The following is a 15,392-nucleotide window of genomic DNA, read 5'->3' on the forward strand; positions in this document are numbered from 1 at the left end:
CAGATTCAGTTCACTGGGGAGGGGGCAGGCTGCACTGGGGAGGGGGCAGGCTGCACTGGGGAGGAGGAAGGCTGTGCCAGGGAGGGGGCAGGCTGCACTGGGGAGGGGGCAGACTGCGCTGGGGAGGGGGCAGGCTGCACTGGGAAGGGGGCAGGCTGTGCTGGGGAGGGGGCAGGTTGCGCTGGGGAGGGGGCAGGCTGCACTGGGGAGGGGAAAGGCTGCACCCAGGAGGAGGAAGGCTGTACCAGGGAGGGGGCAGGCTGTGCTGGAGAGGGAGCAGGCTGCACTGGGGAGGGGAAAGGTTGTGCCAGAGAGGGGGCAGGTTGTGCTGAGGAGGGGGCAGGCTGTGTTGGGGAGGAGGCAGGCTGTGCTGGGGAGGGAGCAGGCTGTGTTGGGGAGGAGGCAGGCTGTGCTGGGGAGGGAGCAGGCTGCACTGGGAAGGGGGCATGATGTGTGACTCCCCTCTGTAAGCTGTGAATATCATTGGTTAATAAAGGAACTGCTTTGGGCCTATAGCAGAGCTATAGGGGAACAGAGCTAAATGGAATGCTGGGAGAAAGAAGGGTGGGGACGGAGAGAAGCCATGGAGCTGCTGGAGACAGACACTGGGAACTTTACCGGGTAAGCCACAACCACGTGGCGATATACAGATTAATAGAAATGGGTTAAATTAGTATAAGAATTAGCCAATAAGAAGCTAGAGCTGATGAGCCAAGCAGTGATTTAATTAATATAGTTTCTGTGTAATTATTTCAGTTCTGGGCGGCCGGGACAAACAAGCGGCCCCTTCCAACAGGGGGTGGTAGCATGGGGGGTGAGTTCGAGTTGATCACTGAGGAGTTCTCCTTAGAGAGAGACAGTGACTGTTCAGACAATACAGACACACTGCCAGATTAAGTGTAGAAGGGACTGAGTGTCGTGCTGAGAATTGAACCCAGGACCTTACAAAGGCTAGGGAAGCACTCACTCAGCTATGCCCCCACATACCTTCTAGTTCTCTATTTTTGAGGGTCTCACAACGTTGCCTAGGCTGTCCCGGCCTTTACCTTGCAATCCTCCCGACTCCCCCTCCCAGGCATAAGGGATAGCAGGCCTGCACCACCAACCCCAGCAGAAGAAAGGGCTAATTAAGGAGCATGGAGGTCTGAGGCTGGAATATCAAATGCATACCTTGTGAGAAAATCACCTTAAGGTCTAATTTTAGATGATATTTATTCACCGTCATCTTGAAATTATGCCTTCAACTTGCAGGTATTGGACACAGCATGAAGACCCTTTGTTTTAAACAAACCTTTAGTGACAAGCAAGAGAGTAGGGGCTCGGTGTCTGGAGTAGAAAAATAAGAACGGCAAAGCCCAATAATGAGGAAGCAGTGACAGCCTCACTTATGATGGTGGCTTAAGGTGAGGGAAGAAACAACCAGACTCTGCATGCTCAGGAAGGCAGACCTGAATGAACCTGGTGATCGATGGGAATTACAGCAGGCCTCAGACACTGTTTCTCAGAGGGGTTGCCATGAGAATTTTAGCCATTTCAGGGCTGATACCTATAGCACCCCTGACCCTTGCAGAGCAAGAGCCAGCAGAGTATTCCCTCATTTGACACATTTAACACCAGCGCACTGTTCTAACCGGCCTCTGGTGAGCGGCCCCACACCCCGGACCCTAAGCCCAGGTCAGTATCAGCTCAGTATCAGCCTTGTGCCAGATGCAGCTCCCCATTCTGTGTGTTTCTAAGCTCTCTCTTCTCCTGAGCAGTCCAATAATAGCATATTCTCCCATAGCTGAAACCTCCATTCTCTCTCCTGCTCCAAGTATCACCTTCAAATCTTGTCATCTCCTGTGTGAAACACTGTGACAAGAAGTCTCCAAGATCTCCACTCCAGATCCCTTTTTTGTTTGTTTAGTTGAGACTGGGTTTCTCTGTGTAGCTTTCATCTTTTTAAAGGTCTATTTTAATTTTTAAGTGTGTATTTATTTGTGGGTACGTACACTTACATGCAGCTGCCCACAGAGGCCAGAGGCATATGCACAAAGTGGATGCTGAGAACTGAACCTGAGCTCCAAAAGAGCAACAGATGCTTTTAATTGCCAAGCCATCTCTACAGTCCCTGTGATTACACCTCTATTGATGGACCAATAGGATGACTGAACAAGTCTTCCTTACGACTGGTTGGCTAACCTCTTTAGAAAGACATGTTTCAAAGTTTAGGTTCTGCAATTCACCTTCTCTTATTTTTCTTCTCATCCAGGTATATTCAGGTCCAACAGTGAGGAGTGCAGCTCAGTATGAGAACACTCACTTATCAACCATTACACCCTGGGTTTGATTTCCAAAGCTCAGATAGATGGGATGGATGCATTAGAGGGAGGAAGGGAAGGAGGGCAGAGGAGAGGGAGAGGGAAGAAACTAGAGCAGAGTGCCTAAACACTCTGCTTTAACCCTACAAAAGAGAGCCCTTGGAAAGTTGTTAATCTACAGTAGCTATCTGGAGACAAGTTTATTTCTAGACTAAATCTTGGATCATTATTTGACATTTTAGCATAAATCCTTTTTCTCTGGAAAAAGGGTTTACCAAAATACTCAGAAGGCACTCATCTGGGCATATAGGAATGATACCATCCTTAAGAGGGGCTTACCAATACCCCAAATCAAACTTCACAAGGGAATTGTGACTCCTTACCACTGCAAGATGTAGGCAATGCTCACTGTGCCATCAGCAGCTGCCACGTCTGGAGACGCCCAAGCCAAGCTGGGCCTAGCTCCTGCATCTCCAGAATGAGGCACCCTGAACACACGCTCTTGGGACACTACCTAGCGCTCTGCTTCTGTGACGGGATGAAAATGAACATCCCACCCCTGACGTATAGTTTTCCAGCTCTTCTGCCATGGCAGCTGAAAGTCCTCCCATGAACACAGCTAGGTAGCATCTGGATGTCAATACCTGTTTGTAATCATAAGGACTGCCCTCTTGTGTCCAGGAACAGCACAGTGGAACTGGTAGGTCTCGCCTTCCAGCTTCTTGATATGGTTCTGAAAAAGAAACAAGAGTTAAGACTTGGGAACTACATATATTTAAATATCTGTATAATAGTCGATGAAAATCAATGTTAGGAAAAGGTGCATTGGAAATAAAACTAGCATACTACAGAGTGGCATCCGAAGCAAGAAAACAACTTATTTATAATATCAAGTACTTTTCACTATTGCCTTAAAAAGAAATGTATTGAATGCTTACCAGGTGAGCGTCTGATGAAAAACATCTTGTTCTTAGTAACTTAAGAGATTTACACTATCAACCAGAAGCACTCACACACCTTAATCAAGAATATATAAACACGTGGTAAATACAAAACTGCTACATCAATGTCTCAGCAGTACTTAAAGGGCCTCCCTGGCATCGGCTTGGGTGAGTCTAATAACTGCTATCTGAGAACACAGAACTTAGAAATCATGGCTCTGAAATTCTTTTCAGAGAATGGTTCACATTTTTCTTCCAGTTCTTTTGAGAGAAGTCTGATTTTTCCGAAAAGCAAAGGCCCAGGGGCTGGAAAACTGGCTTAATTCAAGAGCAGAGGACCAGGGTTCTATTCCTGATACCTACACTATAGTTCATAGTTGCCTGTATACCTCTTCTGGCCTCCAAAGGCGCACACACACACACACACACACACACACACACACACACACACACACACGGTGCACATACACATACTCAGGCACACACATAATTATATAAAAAATAATTTTTAAAATGCTAAGCCCCAACCACTTCTTCAGACAGGATTATGTACTAGATAATGGTAAACTTCCAAGGTATTTGCTGGTTTTGATCATATTTGGTTGTGCAGAGTAAGCACACATTGAAAAGGGAACATTTTTGTATGAAATTATATTTCTGACTAAAATAGACAATTATGGATATGAAGAATTTCAAAATCATTTGAAAGAGCATTTCAGAATAGTCTGCATGGTTTATTTCTAATGGACAAAATAACCCAAGTATAAATTGTAGCCAATAAAATATTTATTTTCTTTTTCAAGTATCTTAAAACTATTGACTTAAATGAGCCAATACACATTAAAAAACAAAGTTTTTTATAACAAATACTAATGAAAGGTTATTATTGATATCACCTATAATAAACGATTAAAGATCAAATAATACATGGGCATAAGATACAGAGACAGACACGTGAATGAGTGAGTCTGGTACACTGCACGGCTGAAACACACCGCCAACAGCAGTAGGATCACAAAGTCATTGTACGCACAGCAGAGAAAGCACGCTTGGTGTTGGGATTTCAGAGCTTAAGTACCGTTTTCATTTGTGATGCTGGGGATGGAACCCACATTTTAAAAGTATGTTGGCCCCTAGTCATTCCTTGACAATTACAAAAAGCCACGAACAAGTATTACAAAAGCCATGAATGAGGAGAGAATTCCTACAGAGCTGAGGTGGCATCTTCAGGTTACATATCTCAGAGATGGACAGTTCGCCCCTGTGAATTAGTTCCAGTATTTTGCCATCAGTTTCTTCAGAGAAAAGGGGAAACAGAATAGCACACTATAACAATGTAGGCCCTTCAGCTGGAGCTTGGAATGCACGTGTAAGCTAGAGAAGCTGCAAGGAGTAGAGAGACACCTGCTTTTTTCCTAATCTCGCCATTGTTTATCAAGTTTTAACCACCAAGAGCCTTATGGGAAATCTAGTACTGAAAAAGTACCTTTTCAGTGCTAGTAAGGAAATCTAGAGCAAGCTCCTTAGCCACCAAGGGCAGCAGGAGACCAGGCTGACCAAAGTGGCACTCTCTCTCCCAAACTCGGCACTGGCAACTGAGTAAGACTTTGCTAAAGAATGGGTCCTTTGCCCATACCCTCTCATCCCTTTCAAACTAATTCTAAGGAAACGGCACAGGGTATGAAATGGCAAAACTCCAGTGCACAGCAGTGTTAATCACAGAGTTAACGGTACCAAGTACGGTACAGGAATGTCAGGGACTGAGGTCATACACAATGTAAGGTTATCTCAGTGGGTAGACAGGCCAAGGGTAAAATGTTAATGAAGCATTTCCATATATAGAAAAACATACTTAGGTAGAAAAAGCAAAGACTGCCTCTTTAAATCTTGTATGAACATTAAGAGTTATAAGCAAAATAAATAATAAATAAGACCTGTCTATATATGCATATGTATATACATATATACACACACATACATGGGCAGCATAAGCAGCATTATCTTAAGGGAATATTGGAGAACTATTCTACAAACACATGGCACATGAGTAAGGCTTTTTACAACCAAACAGTAAAGAACACAGAGGAATACTTGGGAGTTAAAAAAGAAAAAAGGGTAAATGGTCCCCAAATAAATTATTTAGAATAAACTAATATTATAGTAAGATCTAGGAGGATATAATACAATACTCTAGAACCCTGTGATCTTTACATGTCTACTTACTCCCTATGGAATCAGTCCAGTAGAATCTAAACAGCCAGTAAGTGCTTCTTACCCAACTCGCTGATCACAGCAATATGGGCAAGCAAGAAATGCAAATGAACTAAACTTCTCAGTTACCCATGAACAAACTATCAAACTCTACAGCAACCTACATTCTGTTTCTTCCAATAATTATTACATATATCAAAGTTTAAAGGGTTGTCTGATATCGAGCTAAAACTAAAAATCCACACGAGATGCCTAGATGCTTAGTTACAGTAACTTTTTGTGCTTAGTAATAAACATTTATAAAAAGAAGAATCACAGGAATGAATCACCAAGGAGCTAAAATAAAAATGAGCAATAAAGACCTTAGGTTTCAGAGGTTCACAAAAGTCTAAGAAAGTCGAGATACAGTCAGGAAAACTAAAAGTTGTGGCTCTCACACAAGAGCCTACAGCATCTGAAGCAAAGAACTGTGCTTGATTCTCACAGAAGCTGCAAACATGGGGACATTGTGACTATCCCCTATTCTCCAGGCACAAGAAGATTCTTCCTTTCTTTTTGTTACTGTTAATATTTACATGTTTTTCTCTACTTGGTCCCATAAGCACAGAAGTCTTATTTTTCAGGGGAACATAGTGGTACCAGGGGTCAAACCCAGGCCTTGGGCATGCTTTTAACTGAGCTGTACTCCAGCCCAGTGATATAAGTCATTTCTTTTTCCAGCTAACACTGTCTGGTCATTGGACATCAATTATTTTTCTTTAAATAGTGTTTTTAATATAAAGCATTCAAATAATTGGTTTTTATAACTGCATGTTTACAAACATATAAATTCATGCCTTTAATTCCAGTACTTGGAGGCAGAAGTAGGAAGATCTCTGTAAGTTAAGGCCAGTCTATAGAGAGAGTTTCTAGGCCAGACAGGGCCACACAGTGAGACTCTGCCTAAAAAAACAAATTAGAATCCAACTGAATGCTTGCATCTTAACTAGTTCCATTATCTTCAAACATATACTAGGGATGGGGTTTCTATTCAATTGAAGTTGTGAGATAAGACACTGTTAAATCACAAAATTAAATATTTCCATTATTTATTTTTAAAAAATTAAAATATAACTTACGTTGAGAATTAATTGGAGATATAAATGATAATTTATAATAATTTTTTCAAACCAAGAGAAATATCTGGGAGTTAAACTTCTGAAGTGTCAAAGGCATATGCATATTTATGTTGGTGCATGTGTATGTGGAGGTGTGCACACATGTATGTATGGAGGCCTCCGGTCACTATCAGGTATCTTCCTCCACCAATCTCTTTTGTTTCGTTTTGGTTTGGCTTGGTTTTGAGCAGGGTCTCCCACTAAATCTGGTGCTCACTAAAATAAGTGAGCCGGCTGCCAGTGAGCCCCAGGTTCTGCCTGTTTCCTGACCCTTCTCTTGGACTGAAGTTAGAGACATGTTCTACCATCACATGGCCTTTAAATGGGTACTGGATTTCTGAATTCAGGTCTTTGTGCTTGTTTGTAAAGACTTTACCAATTGAGCCATCTTCTCAGCCTCTAAAGAGTTTGCTTCTTAAAAGTAAAGGTATTTATACATTCAACTGCCACAGAAGTAATTTGCCTAATTACATGTTCTGTTACTGATTCTACTACGATAATTAAAATCAGTAATTACAAAGTACACATAACCAACAATGAGGCTCAGCTTTTCAAAAGTATTCTGCTAAAGGCTAAAGGAGCAGACCACATAAAATTCATTTATTTAGCCATAACTGAGTTAAAAAAAAAAAAGAAAAAATACTGAAGAAACATATTCCTACAATTCCTATGCCAGGTCTCATCTCAGGTCTAACAACAAACTCAGAGAAACTGACATATTACTTATTAACAGTCCCATAACTTGAGTAAATTTGAGTGACATGTGGAGCATAACTCTACATAATTCCATCATCGAAATGCACAAATATAAAGAGACATTCACTGCAAAGACCCACCCTTCTCAACTTCATCTGTACACGAATACACAAAAATGATAAACTTCCAAAATTGTAGCAAAATATATGCTCTCGGTTCAATACCCTTTGACCCCAACCCCAACCCGGCAAAGTTATTTCCTGCACCTTTTACACCTCTTAGACCTGTGTAGAATTACAAGAAGCCACAATTTTCAACCGTGGCCAAGCCACTATTATGAAGAGTTCAGATAGACGTGAGAGAGTTATAAAGAAAATCTCATTAAAATCAACCCTCAGTCTGATTCACACAGTTAAATAGGAGCAGTTTGGGTTTTAGGGATGGAATCAGGCAGTACAGGAAACATTTACTCCTGTGTTCCCAGTTCTTGCTGTGTAGGCAGAAAAAGAAAGAAAATAAAGTTAGAAGTGTGCAAAAAGATACAATGTAATCACATACAACGAAAACCAAAGGCTAAGAATAATTAAGCCCTCTTTATCATAGAGCACAAAAATATTAATAAGTTTCTGTTGAGAGAAAGCCAGTCATGGGAGAATAGCAATTTAAGTACGTATATATTATTTAACTATAATGATACTATAACCAAGACGAAATGCCAACCTATATTAATTTTTAAATGTTAAACAAGACTATAATATATCTGAGTGCATAATCTCTTTTTCTCTCTTACAGTCCTGTTTACCAGAATAAATTTAGATTTCCACAGTAAGAGGAGTAAGTCCACCTGGCTGAGGGCAAAGGAAGCTATGGAATTCCAACAATTAGCCACAAAGCAAGAAGCCAAACCTAAGCACAATGACTAGGAGCTGCTGTAGAGATGGTGAAACAGCCAACAGCTCCTTTCAAGACAGTCTTCTCTGCACAGAGAAAGCCTTGTGCCCTTTTCTTGCCCTGTGCAGAAAACAGTTACCAGCTACTTCCCCTTAACATGCCAGGCCAAGGCCATCATACAAAACAATAAATTCTCCTCTATAAACCATGGGCGATTACTTCAAAGACTCATGATCGGGTCCTTGAAAATCCACCCATGAACTCTCAATCCTGGAATCTTTCCATTTCACAGCCACGAAGAACAAAATTTACCTCTAATAAGTCGGAGCCCTCAGACTCCTGCCTGTCATATGGACGGATGATGCCATCTTCATGGATCAGACGAGGTGGACGGAGGCTGGATACCTCCTCAGTGGATTCTGCTGCCCTGAAAAAGAGAGCAGGAAATACGTGAGAATCTTTTAAAATCAGACAAATTCATGTTGATCAAACTCGCAAATAAATAATTAAAAACTATTAGTAATTTATAAAACATGTTCAAAGTGAAGAAGAAATTATTAAAGCCTTGCCTAATGGACTCTAAAGTATCCACCCTTTTCTTAAAGGAAGAAAATGTCAGGTTCTGAAAGGTCATGGACACTTTATGGCCTTGCTGTCAGTGCCTGGCGTAAGGGAGGGACACTTAAAGTGCTGAATAAATAAAAACTGGACCATAAGATTTATTTTTCATATTCCCTTCCATGGTACTTTGTCTTATAAAGCTTCCATAACTTCCAAGATTCAAGAGCCTTAAGAACAGGCTAAATACCCAGCCCATTCATATGTTCCTAGAAGCGATAGATACACACAACACGGACCTTCCCACCACGCAGATGCCCTTACCTCTGAATGCCTTGGAAGGTGCTGCTAGCCATATCTATGATTCCGCCAGTTGGACGAGCCACGGCACCCACGAGCCCTTTTCCAATTCCTTTAAAGAAACCAGCAGCGCCCTCCTTCTTGGCTCCTTTAGGAAACCAAAGACAATAAATAGGCAATGATATTTTAAGGTAAGCAAGTTCAACAAAAACCCAAGCCAACTCAGAAGCCATGTACCATTTGGATATCTGGGGAAGGTACATTCATCTTAACATGATGATGTGGTTGTTCTCAAAGCATCTTCAGCATAGATTCCTGAGAAAGCCGGATCTACTGCAGCAGACGCTTATGCTAAGGGTGGGCAGCAATCCCCAGAAGACCCTGAGGTCCACACAGACTCAAGAGGCACTGATCCAGCTCAGTCAGCAACCGTTCATTCGATATCCAAACAGTATATTAAAAACAACTCATAATTATTGAAAATTCTTTTCACGCACTATAAAACTTCCAATATATAAATTAAATGCTTTCAGTGTATTAAGAATGGTACATCGGGGCTGGAGAGATGGCTCAGCAGTTAAGAACACTAGCCGCTCTTCCAGAGGTCCTGTACCCACATGGCAGCTCACACCTGTCTATAACTCCAGGTCTAGGGGATCTGACTGCCTCACACAGACCTACATGCAGGCAAAACACCAATGCACACAAAATAAAAATAAATTTTCAAAAAAAGAATGGTTCATCATTACCATCAATTTTAGAAAATCCTTGTTGTCTCAAAAAAGACACTTTGCCTACAGTCCATCACTTTCCACTTTCCCCAACTCCTCATCTGACCTATCCAATTTACCTCTCCTCTCCCCTGCTCCCCCTTCAGACTCAGGCATCACCTAGAACACTTCCTATGGAGTTGCTCTTCTGGACACTGCATCCAAGCAGCAGTCACTGTACTGTCTATTGTGACTGGGCTATTTTTTTACTTAGCATCACGTTCCTAAATTCACCTATATTGTGGCATGTACTACTTCTTGGTTTCTGTTTATGGCTGAATAATATTCCATTGAGCAGATATGCCATATTTTATTTATGTATTGGTGATAGTCTTTCCATGTTTTTGCTACAATCAATAATGAAGCTTATGGATGTTCACACATAAGACTTTATTTGAATGTCTGTTTTCAATACTTTAGGGTACCTTGCTGATTCGTGGTACCTCCATGTTTAACTGCAGATGGGCAAGCAGAATGTTCTCCTCTAATGGCAGCACGACTGCCTGTTCCTAACCTCAGCCATCAAGATTCCCATTTCGCCACACTCACACTAACCTGACGATGTTACGTGGGATCTCTCTAGACTTACATCCACACCTCCCTGACGACTAATGAAATGTGTCATTGCGTATCTTCCTCGAGGAAAAGTCTATTTAGAGCCTTTGCCCATTTTAAGTTGGGTTATCTTGCTATCGTTAGCACCTTATTATTCTTCTCTCTATAGTCAATATTCAAATCTCTGATTAAATATAGTTCATAAAACATTCAGCCCACTTTGTGGATCTTTTTCCTTTAATGATAGTATCCTTTCAAGGGATGATTTTTTTTTTTAATTTTGGAAAGCTGTCTTTTTTTATTTCCTCATGGTATTATTCTTCAACACATACAAATTAAAATCTTGGTTGAGTCTAACTTATCTGCCTTTTCTTTTGGGACCCACACCCTGGTGAACTGTCTAGAAGCACACTGCCAAATCAGAGAACTAGCTGCTGCGTCTGCTTCGAAGTTCTGAGTTTCAGTCTCACTGCTTCGAAGTTCTGAGTTTCAGTCTCACACTCTGGCCTTCCAACCACTCTGGGTTTATTTTTACAGGCAGTCTCTATCAGGGCAGGATTACTGTTCTACACGTGCAGATGCGCCAGCTGCTGAAGCCATTTCTAGATTCATCTCAGCACCCATCTCAGGGATCTAGCTGCAGTTTTGCAAAAGCTCACTGACCTACATGCCTGCCTTCCCAACAGAATGATCGCTATGCAAGTTTACTGGAGCTTTACGCTGCAATAAGCTTCAAAATTTGGACATACAAGATTGCAAGATTGCTGGGACACGTGAGTCCTCCAACATTGCTTTTTAATTTTTTTTCTTTTTTTTTACTTTTTTTTTGCTTTTTAATTTTTAAGGACATTTTAGTTATTTTAGATCTTTTGAATTACATTTAAACTTTAGATTTAACTCATCAATTTCTGAACAGAAAGAGGAATTTCGATAAGGGAGGTTTTTTTAAATAAGAGAATGAATATATATGTGTATATATACATATATATGTATATGTGTGTGTGTATATATATATATATATATATATACATATATATCGTGTGTATATATAAAAGGAAAGGGATGGGAACATGAGGGATAGAGAAGGCCGAGTTGTGGAAGGTATGAGGGGGAGAGCAATGAAAGAGATATCTTGATAGAGGGAGCCATTATAGGGCTAGGGAGTAATGTGGTACTAGGGAAATTCCCAGGAATCCACAAGGATGATGGATGACCCCAGCTAAGACTCCTAGGGACAGAGGATGCCTTAATGGACCTTCCTCTATAATCAGATTAGTGACTACCCTAATTGTCATCATAGAACCTACACCCAGTAACTGATGAAAGCAGATTCAGTAATCCACAGCCAAGCACTGGGCTGAGCTCCTGGAGTTCAGCTGAAGAGAGGAAGGAGGGATCACTTGAGTAAGGGGAGTGGGTTAAGATCATGATGGGGAAAACCATAGAGACGGCTGTCCCGAGCTACTGGGAGATCACAGACTCTGAACTGATAGCTGGGGAACCCGCATGGAACCAAACTAGATCCTCTAAATGTGGGTGACAGTTATGTGGCTTGATCTGTTAGGGGGTGATGGCAGTGGGACCAGGAATTATCCCGGGTATATGAACTGGTTTTTGGAACCCATCCCCTATGGTGGAATATCATGCTCAGTCTTGATAAAGTGGGGAGGGGCTTGGTCCTGCCTCAACTTGGTATGCCAGACTTTGTAGACTCCCCACAGAAGGCCTTAACCCCTCTGATGAGTGGATGTGGGGGTAGGAAAGGGAGAGGTCGGGTGAGAGAGTGTGGGAGGGAGGGGGAATCAGAGTTGGAATGTAAATGAAAAAAAATTAAATAAAAAGGAGTAAATATCAGGACTATATAAAATTCAATTGGCAATCCTCTCAATCAAACACCAAGAAGCAATAGCATCGGCATGCACACGCCCTTCACTTCTGTACAGTAGGAAAGTGTTCTCTACCTACCTTCCACAGGCTTTGTTATTATTCCAGTCACCCCGCCAACAACTCCCTGCAAGAGAAATCCATCATCAAGTCTCCAACAAACGGAAGGTGCTTAACACTAAACCAACCACTAGAGGTCTCCATAGACATACTACATTTTTTTTCTGTTTTTTTTGTTGTTGTTGTTGTTGTTTTGTTTTTTAAGATTTGAGGACTGACAGTGAACAACACACACATAATAGTGAGCGTTTTGATTTTGCAAATATTCAATCATAGGAAAGTAGAAAGAATCATAAAGCAAACGGCATTAGTTTCACAGCTTCCATGTATCTGAGATAGATTCCTCAAGACTCAACAGGAGACTCACTCGCAGGAAGCCCTTCCCTCCTCTGGCCAGACTGTCTCCAAAATCTTTAGGCTGTCGACCCATCTCCTCTCTTCTCTTCTGCTGATACTCTTTGTCCATTGTGATTGCTGCCAGGCCCTTCCCAACAGAACCAGTGATTCGAGATACGACTCCAGCAGCACCACCTAAAGAGAGCACCGAGAAGTCAGCCACAGCGGCACATACCCCTCCTTTAAACAGGTACCCACTCACATGTAAATACAAGAATTACTATGACTTTTTGCCATCAAATGGAGTAACATAAGTTTTAAAGCACATTCACCCAACCTATGAACACTAAGAACCCAGGAGGTCGCTTTAAAGTCACGCCCAGGTGGAAGAAAGGAAACATGCATTCAGAGATCAATAGGAAGGGGAACTCTCTCTTACTACATATAACCACTTGCTTTCCAAGGACAGGGCACTTTAGAGTAATAATTACATATATATATATATATACTCAAAGGTCATACGTACCTACTGTGTGTCCAAAGAGGCTTCTTACCCCAATCACTAATCCTTCAGCAAATTCTTCAGGGCCTTGAACAGCACCCTGATCCAAAAGAAGGTTGAGAATCAAACATCACTAAGTGTGAGACTTTTAATCTAGCATTTCGGGGTTTCCACAAAGACAAAGAATGTATAAAAATCCGCAAGGACCGAAACCAAAGCATTTCCACTCTACCTTACATTCTGATAGATTATAATGACTGTGGCTAAGAATAGTTTTAACCCACACAACGTCAACAGGTCCTGCTAGATGAGCAGTGCACAGGTGACCGTCACTGGCTTTGACCACAACATGAAACTGGCTTCGCAGTCAGTTCAACTTCCACTAGAGTGCAAAAGCCAGCTGTGCTCACAGGACAGGGTCCATGCTGTTTGGCTCTCCTCTCTCCTTTATTCTCTCTGCATGGTCCTTCTAAAACCCTTGCGACTTTGAACTTCTAGACTCCTGACACAAAGGTGGATTTGTGGGATGAGAGCTCCAAGGTGGACAGCTGACTCCTAAGACCTGACTCTGCCCTTTCTGCGGCAGCAGAAGTCATCTGTAACCTACCAAACTCTTAAGCTCTCAGACACTTACACCGAATATCAGAAAACTCAGGTATCTTTTGTTGCCCAGATAAACACTAGATCTGTTCATCTGAAGTAAAACAATCCTCTAATGTCACCTAAAGTACTTTAAATAAAAACAGAAAACTAATTTTTTTTTATTATTTGAACATTATCCCACTGCCATATACAGCTAAAATACCAACACCTGTCAGTAGAAAGCAAAGCGTCTGTTTTGTACGTGTGCAGAACTAAAAAGCCAGTACCTGGAAGGGCTCGTAGAAGAAAGCTTCAACTCCTTCAGAGAGGCCCCGAATCAGTCCAAACGGGTTTCCAAGCACATCTAAGCCCAATACAAGCACATACATCTGCTTCAGGAACTAAAGAAGAAAAGACAGTCAGCTAAGTCCCTTCAGATATGGGAGAAACATTAGGAAGCAGCAGGAAGAAGGGACGGCAGGAGGAATGGAGGTAAAGGACAGTGTGTACAATAACCACCCACACCTCCACAGCCTAGTGTCCTGCTGTGTGAGCCTTAAATCAAACGGCTACACGTTTGAGACATCGGTCAGTCAGCAGACATGTGACCTCAGTCAAGTTACTTGTTAATCTTGGCCTTCCCAGCTGCAAAATGGAAGATTACACTGACATTGTATGGAAGAGTATGCACAGTAAATGAATATAAAATTCAATGGCCACTGGCTATCTTTATTATTTTATCATTATTAATTAAGGCAAAATAAGGAAAATGTATACTTGTTTGAACCTACCATCCGTGTGCATCACAAAAAGAGTACTCTCCCAGCAGAAGACAGAAGACAAATGCCACCCTGCAGTACTATGCAGCAACTGTACCAGAGAGGCTTATAATGCTGACCCTCCTTGCCTACATAACCAGCTCACACAGTACCTGATACACAGGAAGAAGCTGGCTTAGAGGCCCTCCTGCAACCCCCTCTCCTGCATTTTACATTTCCTGAAGCAGTTAAGGTGTCACGGAGAATGGAAAGAGGCCTCGGAGGAAAACGTTTTAAAGAGTGTAACGGAAGGCAAGCTAGAGAAACAGAAACTAGCTGTATGCACAAGATCTGCACAACAGCAAGCCAGCCAAACCAACAGGGATGGGCAGGGCACCATGAAGTCCCACCCATCACTGAGAAACTTTGGCGACTGATGGCTACTGGGGAGGGAGAGGAATCAGTTTTCATCAGAGATGTGGCCACTAAAAGCTACCCACAGTCCAGTAGATGGTCCCATACCCATGCACACCAGCAGCACTAAATGAACTCATGGGGAGGGGGCGAAAGAGAAGATGGGAGGGAAAGGGGGTGGGGAGTAATTAGAAGAGAGGAAATGGGGGAATGGATTTAATCAAACATATATGCACGTATGAAATGTCTAAGAGGGAAAAGCTAGGATTACTAAGAATATCTTATATCCCTTCTTGATATTCATATCTAGGCTGCAATGAAAGAAATCAGTTCATTGTAAGACCAACATAAAATTATGTTTGATGAGAACTCAAGAACAATGGCACTGGGTTTCTGATCCTACTGCACGTACTGGCTTTGTAGGAGCCTAGGCAGTTTGGATGCTCAACTTACTAGACCTGGATGGAGGTGGGGGTC

The 15,392-nt window shown here is 42.0% G+C and overlaps 1 protein-coding gene across 3 annotated transcripts in view; it reads right to left on the reverse strand.

Annotated features, from left to right (window-relative positions):
* Vps13c (vacuolar protein sorting 13 homolog C) overlaps window positions 1–15,392 on the reverse strand; it is a 159,208-nt gene that overhangs the window by 6,277 nt on the left and 137,539 nt on the right. For 2 of the 3 annotated variants that reach the window (XM_013346382.2, XM_005347681.3), the window contains 7 exons: window positions 14,031–14,144; window positions 13,186–13,261; window positions 12,691–12,854; window positions 12,345–12,390; window positions 9,079–9,202; window positions 8,509–8,623; window positions 2,945–3,033 (listed from right to left, as the gene is read on the reverse strand). In XM_013346382.2, coding sequence (XP_013201836.1) covers window positions 2,945–3,033; window positions 8,509–8,623; window positions 9,079–9,202; window positions 12,345–12,390; window positions 12,691–12,854; window positions 13,186–13,261; window positions 14,031–14,144 — 728 coding nt within the window. Of the gene's footprint in view, window positions 1–2,944; window positions 3,034–3,714; window positions 7,796–8,508; window positions 8,624–9,078; window positions 9,203–12,344; window positions 12,391–12,690; window positions 12,855–13,185; window positions 13,262–14,030; window positions 14,145–15,392 lie in introns of those variants that run through there. The other variant, XM_013346383.2, reaches the window with a different exon arrangement.

This window comes from Microtus ochrogaster, chromosome 5 (genome assembly GCF_000317375.1).
Source record: "Microtus ochrogaster isolate Prairie Vole_2 chromosome 5, MicOch1.0, whole genome shotgun sequence".
Taxonomy (NCBI): Eukaryota; Metazoa; Chordata; class Mammalia; order Rodentia; family Cricetidae; genus Microtus; species Microtus ochrogaster.